General features: G+C 58.9%; 1 protein-coding gene across 5 annotated transcripts; it reads left to right on the plus strand.

Moving 5' to 3' along the window:
* Positions 1-33: 33 nt before the first annotated feature.
* On the plus strand, positions 34-10,751 carry LOC122461959 (chromosome partition protein Smc-like). 5 transcript variants are annotated; one of them, XM_043523846.1, is made up of 11 exons: positions 37-2,661; positions 3,595-3,748; positions 4,331-4,405; positions 5,809-5,937; positions 6,150-6,242; positions 6,826-6,935; positions 7,944-8,032; positions 8,446-8,546; positions 8,754-8,897; positions 9,581-9,728; positions 10,494-10,751. In XM_043523846.1, the coding sequence occupies exons 2-11, from the start codon at positions 3,605-3,607 to the stop codon at positions 10,661-10,663; spliced, it is 1,203 nt and encodes a 400-aa protein (XP_043379781.1). In that variant the 5' UTR covers positions 37-2,661; positions 3,595-3,604; the 3' UTR covers positions 10,664-10,751. The 5 variants fall into 5 exon arrangements, with proteins under 5 accessions (XP_043379782.1, XP_043379781.1, XP_043379780.1 ...); XM_043523845.1 differs by having other exon boundaries at positions 38-1,448; positions 2,518-3,748; XM_043523847.1 differs by lacking the exon at positions 10,494-10,751 and adding an exon at positions 9,051-9,209 and having other exon boundaries at positions 34-3,748; positions 9,581-9,691.
* Positions 10,752-10,808: the final 57 nt, after the last annotated feature.

Consider the following 10,808-nt stretch of genomic DNA (forward strand, 5'->3'; position numbering starts at 1 on the left):
TCCTCTCTCCACTAGTGCTGGGGTGTCTGGGGAGGGGAGGGGCTTGACTGGCCCTTACTGCGGGAGGGAGTGTCACAGGAGCAGGAGGCCCATGAACAGTGACTAGGGGTGGGGGCTTTCACTACTGTTTTGGAGTATGGGGATGATCTTCCTCTGCAGGGCACCCATAGTCACTGTGTTTGTGAATGCAGTATCTAGCCACCAGAGGGCGATAAACACAGTGCACTGTCCTCCAAGCCTAGCAGAGTAGTTCTGGTCTCCTGGGAGGATGGTAGCTATGCCCTGTCCCCCTGGGGAGTGGCTGCTGGACCCTTCTGAAGGACAGCAGTTGGTCCTGAACGCTGTGTTACTCACCAGGATGAAGGTGCTGAGGAGTGGCGTGAGGGCTGTCTGCACAGGGAAGGTAATATTGGTGTAAGTGACAGTGTATGTAAACTGCTAGTTCTCCCCATGTAACCCCCACATGGACACACTCATATTCCAGCACCAGAGAGTTACCCTGGTATGTCTAAGTTGGTTAAATACACTGGTTCAATCATACCAGTAACTGGTAAAGACTGTCCTGTGTGGACAAGCCCTAATTCCTGCCCAGCTGGTGAGACTGTGAGCTTGCCAGCTCTCCCTTACCGTGTATCACCAGGGTGGCGGTGAGAGTTTCAGCCCAGCAGACCACCCCCCCACCCCCCCCAATACCACACTGGCACCTTAGGTCCTGGTGTTGCTCTCTGGTTCCATGGGCTTTGTCTCCTCTAGGTCAGCGGTCTCCCCAGCACATGAGCTGCAAGTACTGCCTCATGCAGTGCCATCCATGCTGAGGCACATGCTGTGTGATGCATTACCGGATGGGAGGCATCACAGTGTGTTCACAGGAGGTCCAGACATGCCTTGTGCTGGTGCTGGCATGCTTAGTACTTTCTGATTGACCTACCCACCATTGCGGAGGGGGTGCTCTACACACACCTTTCCTGCACTCTGGGGCAGGTGTAGAGGTAGCACCCTGCATGCATTAAGTAGTACTCTGTCCCCAGTTCCAGTCAACCAAGGTGGATTAGCAAACTAGGGACACCAGGTAGTGTGTGCTCTGAGCCCTGACACTGCAGCACGGGGGCTCTTTACCTTCTGTGGGTCTCAGAAGAGCTTGCAGCGAGGCAGGGGGAAGCCCAGGAGAGGGGTGCCACTACTTGGACACAGTGCTTTCTGTGATGATTTGTTCAGTTACACCCTTGTTTTCAGAATGCAGAAGTGCGGTCGCTGGGGTTACTGTGAATTGGAGAGGTTCTGCTGGGGGTTTTTGTCCCTGATGCCCTCCATACTAAATCTTCCTTGCAGCCTCCTTATCGAGATGTTTCCTGGCCTGGGCTGTACCAGCACATCCGTGGCTGTATGGGGTTTGAAAAGTCCCAGATTCAGCTCATTGTGTGTGCTGTCAATTTCTCTGAAATAAGCTGGTGAGTCCCAGTATGTGAGCACTACTTTCCACTCCAAATAAACCACCTTCCATGGCCAGTCACTGCATGCTCTGTCCCCTTCCAATAGCCCCAGCTAGACGGACCATGTCCATGGTGGCAGGGCCACAGAGGGGTCCTCAGGGCTGGAGAGGAGCAGGGGAAATGAGCTGCTCTGGATTCTCTGGCTGGTTGTTGTATTTCTGCTCTGGACAGTCAAGAAGTAAAAACAGAAGTCTTCAGTCGGGTCACTTCTGAAATGTGGGCCTCCCCTGTGCCTGAGGTGGGCGTGTGAAGATGATGTCCTCAGAGGGGTGTGCTCTGAGTCACCACAAAGCTCTTAGCTTCTTAGGTAGGAGACATGCTAAAAATGCAAAATAGGAGCACCTGAGATCTGACATGGGAAACTGACTAGATCCATTGTCCAAGAGACGTGCAGAGTGGAAACAAATCGTATCAATAGCAAAAAGGACACAGTATCTATAATGTCTCTAGTAATCTCAGGTGTGACTAGTAACCTGGCTAATTCATGGGGTCCAAAGCCAGAAGGTACCATTATGACCATCTAGTCTGACCTGTATAAGACAGGCCACAAGCCTTTGCAGAATTAATTGCTAGTTGCATTAGAGCATAACTTAAAAGAAAAATCCACTCCATCTAAAAATAGCCAGTGCTGGAGAATCCACTGTGACTGCTGGTAAATTTGTTCCGATGGTTAATTCCCCTCGCTGTTAAACATTTACACTTATTTCCAGTCTGAATTTGTCTAGCATCAGCTTCCACCCCCTGGATGGTGTCAGACCTTTCTCTGCTAGACTGACTTATAGAGTGAGCAGCGTCCCAGCTGTTGGCCGATTACCCAAACCTGAACCATGCCCCTTCGCAGAGCTGCCTGGTGGTAGCTGAACTGCTGTCAGTTTAGGGTATTGCCAAGTAAACTGCAGTTAAAGGAGGTTTGGATTCCATGGTGAAAACCTCCATCCTTGCCAACCTGATCACTAGTGATGCGGCCAGGTAAGTAGCAGAGGCTAAGGCCTGGGTGTGGGTGATTTTCCATTTCCTCCTTCCGTAGAAGCTGTGGGGTGTGTGCACTCTCCCCTGGGGACGCAGTTACTAAACACCTGTTTATAGTAACCATTGTGAGCATCAGGCTGGAAAATATCCCCACGGTGCGACTCACTCACTCAATAGCAGCCGATGCTGGAGCTCCAGGCAGGTGAGTGACTTCCAAGCATAGGACTTTTCCACTCAGTGCGTTGCCTCTTAAGTTTTCTCTCCAGCTCCTGCATGCCTGCGAGGCTCACTAACCTCGTGAGGTCTGTAATCCTCTGGCACAGGCTAGGTTATGCTGACAGGCCATAGCTATCTAATGCCCAGCCTCTCCAGTAACGATGGCTTTCTCTAGGAGCTATGGCCTCACTGCAGGAATCTCGGTGAGATTGCCTTGCCTGTGCTGTGCAGGAGGCTAGATTAGATCATCATCATGATCCCTTCACACCTTAATGCCTGTGCATTATACAGAGCCCCACTGTGTTCTGGGGAGTCCCCAGTCTATCCTGGGGCAGGGGGGCTGTCACTGGAATGGCCCAGCCTCTCTCGTTGCCTTGTCCAGCTGTGAGCGGTAGGAAGGGAAACGCCCAGAGGCGGTGTGACTGCCATGGTGTGTGAGGAGTGGGAGCGCTGAGCATGTTGCTCCCGCAGCCCACTAAAGCGAGATCAGGGTGTGTCTGTTCCCAGCGTGTGAGCACGGGCCAGAGCTACATGGTTGTGAACTGCCTGGCTGTGAGCACGTCAATCTCTGCCCCTTGGTGCTGTGTTAACAAGAAGGGTGAGAGAGGGGGTGACTGGTGTAAATAGCAAATCCAGCGCTCTGCATGCCACACGGCGCAGCACTCCCCATCCCACCCCAAGGTTTAGGAGCCGGCTTATGGAGCAGCTAGTGGTGGGTCAGTGAGGGACTCAGCCCCGTAACCAGCCTCCTGGACTGAGCTGTGTGTATAGGAGGGGCCATGTGTGGAAAGGGGGAGAAAAGGAAAATCTGTGGATCATCTGAGAGCTGGGCTGAGAGAAACCCCAAAGCCAAGGAAACAAATTACATAGGCTGGGGGCAGAGACTCCCACTTCATCACCTCTGCCTCCTCCTGCCCAGGCTGGCGGCCATGGAGATCAGCTGGGACAGCAGCCTCCACAGCTGGGCCGGGCCTGCCCCGGCTGTGATCCAAGCCACCACGTACTCCAAGGCAGCGCGGCAGGCTGAGGAAACCAGGGAGGAGCTGGAAAAGATCCGGGCGCGGATTGACCTTGTGAGCAAACGGCATTTCCATACATCCATCCCTGTCTAGCTGCAAGCTACCCCCGACTGGGGATCCCGTGCTGTTCCCTGCTGGCGCCCTGGCCCGAGCGTGGCACAGCTTCCAGCCGTAGCAGGGGTGGAGGGGGCACTGCCGCTGAAGGGAGAAGTTTGTAGCCCACATGGTTGTGAAAGGAAGTTGCTGCAGGGATGTCTGAGTCTGCAGAGAGCCTGAACCAGTAGCTCAGAGAGGGCTGAGCTGCCTCCCCCATCTCTACAGCAGAGAAAAAGGGCAGGCAGGCCTTGCTCCCTACACATCACCTTCTGCTCCCTTCCCTCTCCTCTGCTGCTTTCCTCTCTTGCCCCCCTGTTCAGCAGAGATGCTCCTGCTCTCCTTACCAGCTCTGCTCATCCCCATAGGTGAGGGGCTTGCAGCTGCCTTCCTGGCACGTTTCCCTGCCTGCTCAAGCTGGGATGCTCTCCCCAACTCTAGCAATGGGCCTTGGCCCTGTCTGGGGGGGCAGCAAGTGGCATGTGTGTCATACCCGGCAGTGCCCCCAGGCCTTTCCTGATTAACCTTTTCACTTCCTGTCAGATGATGCAGGCCTATGAGCGCAATGAGCAGGTCTCCTCTGCCCAGCAAGCAGCCACGGAGATTGTGGAGGATGTGGTAGGTTCAACAGGGCACAGTGCCTCTCCCCAGGCCTGTTCCACAGCCCCCTGCCCCACAGGGCGAGGGTGAAACAGCCGCCAGGGCTGGGCTGCTGCACAGACAGGTCCCTGCCCCTGCATGGGGTAGTTCCTGTCAGGGGAGGGGAGGCAGGGCTGAAATGAGGGGGCTAAGGGCAGCGCAGTAACGAATCAGATTGGAGGCTGATTGCAACCCTAAGGAGCCCTCCCCCCAGCCCCATGCACAGGAGGCTCCAGTGTTGTCTCCTCCCTCCCAGCTCCTGCCACACAGCTGGGGGTGATGCAACCCCAGGGCTGGCAGCTATAGAAGGTGCCAGCGTGGCTGGTGCCCACTGTACAGAAGCGGAGCCAGGCTTTGTGGCCCTTGGCTTGCGCCCTGAGTGCTGCCACAGAGCCCCTCTTCGGGCACCTCGTGGGCAGGGGGATTTGCAGCAAACTGTCACGTGGGATTGTTTGTACATCCTGATCATAGGATATCAGGGTTGGAAGGGACCTCAGGAGGTCATCTAGTCCAACCCCCTGCTTAAAGGGGACCAATCCCCAATTTTTGTCCCAGGTCCCTAAATGGCCCCCTCAAGGATTGAACTCACAACCTGGGTTTAGCAGGCCAATGCTCACACCACTGAGCCATCCCTCCCCCTTTCACTTGATTGGCCAAGTGAAAGTGTTTAACTAGGAAAATCCCCACCCTGTCAGGAGTGTTGTGAGTGCTAGGCCCTGGTGAAGTGCAAATTAGGCTGGATCATGTTAGTGAATGAGACCCCCGTGAATTGTGGGGAGTGCAAGCCACTGGTTTGGGTGGGTTTTTAGCTCTTTGCCCAGCATTCCTGCAGGAGGCAGTGTGGTCTAGTGGAAAGAGCACTGCACTGGGTTTCAGGAGACCTGGGTTCTAGGCCTGGCTCTGCCCTGACCTGCTAGATGACATTGGGCAAGTCATAGTCCCTTGCTGTGCCTCAGTTTCCCCTTTGTACAATGGACATAATTACAGAGGGTGTCAAGGGCTTTGAGAGCTGATGGGAGGTGCTATAAGAACCCGGGATCATTATATTTGTAACACTCCCATGCTTGAGCGGCAGCGATGCCAGACACCCGCCTGGACATTACATGGGACTTAATGACTTGCTTTGGCAAGCAAGGGAAGCCAAAGGCTTGCACCCTGGTCTAGTCTGGGTCTGGGGAGAGGGCAGAAAGAGGAATCTGGGCCACAGTCCACCTTATCCAAGGCTGAGCTCTGGAGATCTGAGTGAGGCAGGACAGGCCCAGTTGGCTCCGAACAGCCTTAAGGGAGAGCCAGGGGTGTGTATTCGTCATACACCCTGAGCATGGGAAGGGGCGCGCTGTTCCAGGCTGCATGAGCCCAGAGTTTCTCTCCCGGATGCCCAGGAGCAGCTGGCAGCCGTCTTGGGGGACCCTGTGAAGAAGAGGAGGTACCAGCAGCAAGTGACTGTCTTCATCGTGGGGTACCAGGAGTCCTGTGGGCAGCGCAACAGCCTCCTGAGCCAGCTGCAAGAGGTCAGAGGGGTCCGTGGTGTGCAGGGGTCTGGGGAGAATCTGGGGGGCCTAGAGGCAAACATCATACCCGTGGCAATGCCTCTGTGCAGAGATGCAGGCTCCAGGTTGAAATGGGCACAGCTGGGGCCTCGCCAGTTGGGCCTTGGCAAGCAGCTGTCCCCTCTGGCCTGGGATGCAGGCTGGACTCTGACCCGCGCTTCTCTCCCTTGCAGTTCTTCAGCTGCTCTGCGGAGCTCGGGCTGGCGGAGGAGAGCCACAGCCTGCCCGACGACTTCCCCGTGCACATGGACGACGTGGCTGGCACGGTAATGCCCAGCAGGCTGCAGCCACTTTGCCATCCCTGGGGCTGAGTGACTGGCACAGCAGTGCCATGACCCCAGAGCCCACGGGGCACCCTGTCCAGCCCCACATAGCCACCCACCTGCTGGACAACCCCATGTCAATGAGCAGCCCACTGGCTGCTGGCAGTGTGAGCCACCTGCCCACTCACATTCCTGCTGCTTTTTATAGGCTCTTGGAAGTGTCGTTCCACCGGTTTGCTTAGGGCCTGCCCACAAGCCCAGACTCCTGCGGGCCAGTTGCTCTGGGCTAGGGATGCCCCCGGGGTGCTGGGAGAGATTAACCAAGCAGCACCCGACCAGGAGGAGCTGAGTCAAAGGTGGAGGGAGGGGCAGACTCCAGGGGCTTCTCCCATCATGTCGCCGGTTAGTGCCAGCTGGGAGCAGACCATCGGATGTGGGCACTAGGCTGCGCCCCCCCGCCCCCCCAGCCCATTTCACCCAGGGCACTTGGCAGCCCGCAGTCACTTGTGGGCACTGTCCCTAGGCCCCTCTCCCATCCCCACCCCTGCAAGAGGCTGTCTCAGGGGCTGCCCATCTCTGCTGCCAGGTGACAGCGGCTCTGAGTTCGGCCGAGGCAGCCATGTCCCGCCTGGCGGATCTGAGCAAGGACATTGTCAGCTACATGACCAGCGCCCTGGCCACCCACAGCCCGAAAAGGTACCGCTGGGCAGGCAAATGTGTCCACTACAGCCCTGCCTGCTGCTACGTCCTTCCGGACCCTGCGCCGGCAGATCTCCCTTTTGGTGTGCTGCTCCTGGCACCTGCTATCAGCCATGCTCTTGGAGTGGGTAGAGGAGACAGCCTGCTGCAGGCTGAGACCTCCAGGCTCATTACACTGATGACCTTCCCTCAGCAGCTGAGCGGGATGGTCGCTATGCAACTTGGCTAGGTGATGGCCATGTGCACGCAGCCTAACGCGGATCAGTCTAGCTGGGGGTCCAGCCCCATTTAACCCCTAACACGACCAGTAGGACCCTGTCAATCTTTTGTCAGAGTCCGGGGTTCTCCATTTCCCTGAGGCCAGTCACAGAGAGGGGTGCTGGGCAAAGGGGCCAGTCCATCATGCTCGGGTCTCCCCCACACACAGCAACTGTGTCTGGCTGACAGAACTGTATTTCCTAGGGAGAGAGAAAGAAATCAAAGACCGTAGAAAGGTCAGATCACCCTATGTCACGCTGTGCCCCAGGCCAGCAGGAGGGAGTCTGGGCCTCCTGGATCTAACAGCTAAACCCCCAGGCCTGTTAGCTGAGGCCAGCAGGCTCTGAACAACTAGCCCAGACAACTCGCAGGAGACCAGCCCCCTGCTGAGTGGGTCCCATTCAACGGAGCAGCTCCCCTTCGAGGCAGGCTATGTTTGACCCCAAAAGGCACAGAAGCTGTAGCCGCAGGGCAGGGGACTGTGGGATTTGTGCCAACAACCAGCTGGTCCCAGAGAGAGGCTGTGTACTTGACACCCCTCTGCCAAGGCAGGACAGGCCAGAACAGCCAGGCTGAAGAGCTGGGCTCTGTGCTGAACCCCCTTGAAACAGGCTCTCTGCCCTGCACACGTGTTCCTAGGTACTCTACCCTGGAGGTTCCCCCGACTGCAACTGGGCAGGGTGGGGCTGGGCAGGGGCTGGCCTGGGGCGCTGGCAATGATCGGGCAAGATGGGATTTGTCCTTCAGGAGCCACAGGAAGCAAGTGGAGAAGGCTTTAGACAAGGCTAAGGAAGAGGTGGTCCAGATCAAACACAGGCTCCTGCAGGCTCAAGCAGGTGAGGGGCTGTGTCCCACCCCCTGTGACACGGGTATAAAGGCCTGGGGTGCTCTGGGCTCCCCAGCATTGCATCCCGTGGCTGCAGTTCTCCACCACGCACCATGGCTGGCCACACGCAGGCCCTGCAGCAAGGCCTCTGGCAGGCGCGTGAGCAGCAGTCTCCAGGCCAGCCACTATGCGGGTGATGCCAGCATCGGAGCCCAGGGTGCCCTGTGAGTCCCAGCGTTCAGCTCTCCTGGCCCTCCCACCTGCCAGGCTCTGCAGTGGGGCTCTGGCTGACCCCTGGCCTGGGGTCTTTGCTGGCAGCAGGCAGTCCCTGCTCGGGGTCCCCTGGGGACACTGCCCTGTACTGCCACCCGAGGGCCTGACAGAAGTGCCCTCTCACACCCGGCGGCTGTCGGTCTCTTCCAGACGTGGAGACCAAGGAACGACAGCTGAAGGACCTGCAGCAGCTGAGCGAGATGAAGGCAAAGGAGAGCCGGCTCTCCCGAGCCCAGCTGGAGAGCACCCAGGTGGGCAGCGGGGAGGGGTGCCCCTAGGCCCTGCATGGGGAAGGGATGGAGAGTCGGCTTCTGGCACTGCCCTGGCCCACCACCCGTAGCAGCTCCCAAATCCTGGGGTGGGGAGAGGGACCTTCTTCTCCCTGGTGCTGCTCCTGCCGCACTGTCCCTTGGGCCCGGGTGCCCTGCTAACCAGCCCTGCCCTCCCTGCCCGTGCAGAGACGCTTGCAAAGCCTGGAGCAGGAGAGTGGGGCTCAGCGGGCCTGCCTGGAAGCCGAGCTGAGGAGCCGGGACTTGCACATCGCAGAGCTGGACGGGTTCCTGCAGGAGAAGGCGTGGCCGCGGAGGGACGTGGCCACCCAGGTGAGGGCCCAGCGGGCCCAGGAGAGGAGCTGACCCCACAGACTCTGTGCCCAGCTGTGCTTGCAGGGGGACTCCCCGGCACTGCACGCTGGCCCAGGGGATGGGGGAGGGAGGGACTCAGTGCCAGGAATAACCCCATTCCTCCTGTCCCAGTGCAGCGACTGCGCCCCATCCAGCCCTGCTGCATGCTCAGAGGGGCTGCTCCCCTCTGGCGCGGGGGCTGCCCAGGAGGGGCCACCAGCAGGAAGGGAGCTCGGGGAAGGGCTGGCAGAGTCCATGGTGTGACCTGAAGGGGGGTTCCCGATCCCAGAGGTGAGTCCCCGTCACCCCGAAAATGCTCGATGCCCTCGACCTGGCTGCACAGCAGACTCTCCCCGCAACTGAGGATCCACCCTGGATGGGGTGGCTGAGCCGCCCCCCATGCAGGCTGTAGTGGGGGGGTCGCGAGTTCGGGCCATGGGTTCTAGTGTCCTCCCCCCATCAGCTCGGAGCTTCTGCTCCTCTGCACCCCCGGTGTGTTGCTCCCCCGTGAGTATTAGCTCCCTGCTCCAAGCAACCTCATCCCCTTGTGAGTTACTTACCCCCCTGTTCCAGCAGATCCAGGTCTCTGGTCCCCCTGCCTGTCTCCCTCTGTCACTCCCCCGTCCCCACTTCTCTCCCCACCCCCTTCTCTCCCTGCTCAGCACTCGGATCAGCCGCAGCCCATTGGTGGTCCCTTGGCACACTCAGCTGTCCTGGGGCCAGGGGCACTGGCTGGGCCAGCCAGAGGGCCCAGGGAAGCTGGAAAGGAAGAGGAAGATGCTGAAGAGGATTCAGCCACACATCCTGCAGGTACCTGCTACCCAGGGCTGCTCAGCCCAGCCCCAGCTCACCTTGTGGGGAGGGGAGGCAGGTGGGGTTGCAGCCCCTGGAGTCCCACTCCTTGGAAGGGCGGCTCTGGGCTGGATCCCTGAATGAGGGGCCGGAAATGCCAGGGGACCCCAACAGCAGCTGCCTTCTCCCCCAGGCTCCATTCCCCAGGGGACTGGCTGCCAAGCCGTGTGGCAGGATCTGGGTGCAGGTTTGGGTGGGGTGGAGGATGTGCAAAGGCCTAGGGGACAATACCAGAGAAGTGGTGAGATCAGTGCAGGGATCAGGGCCAGAGACTCACTGCAAAAGGGTTGGGGGTGACTGAGTGTGCCCAGCCCTGCCCTGCGTGCCCTGGGCTCCGTCAGCGCCAGGATGGGCAGCCTTTCCTCTGGCTGGAGGGGTCCAAGGTCATGTCCCCAGGGCAGAGGGGACAGGGCTCCAGGAGATGCCCAGGCCCCACATCCCGCTGCCCTGTGCTGTTCCTGCTGGCAGAGTCCCTGGGGAGCCCAGCATGCCAGGCCTGTGTTGGCCCAGCCTGTGGACTGGCACCCGCAGCTGGGGTCAGCGGGGCGAGCTCATGGTGGGGAAGGAAAACGGGTGATTTCACAGCTGCTCCTTGCTGGGAGGGGCTGGCACTGCAGGAAGATGCCCTTTGTGCATCATCTGCCAAGGCTGTGTGACTCAAAGGTATTGAAACCAATGGGAGTTAGGCACCTAATTACCTTTATTTCGTGCCCGTCTCTGCAGGGGGTGAGAGGAGCCCCAGGCGGGGTGCTGCAGCCGGGAATGGAGAGGTGCAGACCCCCGAGGCCTCGGCTACATGTGAGGTGGGTGTCCTGCTGTCGGGGGGGAGGGGAGAGGAGGTCAGCCTTCGGGGACCACTCAGGATGGCTCTTTCTTTTCCTTCTCACTCCTGATTTCCTGAGGATTGGGCCTGGGCCTGCACTGCCATGAGAGCGAACCGGCACCTGGTCGGGGGCTGGCACCTCCTCAGAATGGAGATGGGCAGGGGCACGGTGGGGAGGGGGAGAACCGGGCAAGGGAGGGGCCAGGGAGCTCGTC

Source organism: Chelonia mydas, chromosome 10 (genome assembly GCF_015237465.2).
Source record: "Chelonia mydas isolate rCheMyd1 chromosome 10, rCheMyd1.pri.v2, whole genome shotgun sequence".
In the NCBI taxonomy this organism is placed as follows: Eukaryota; Metazoa; Chordata; order Testudines; family Cheloniidae; genus Chelonia; species Chelonia mydas.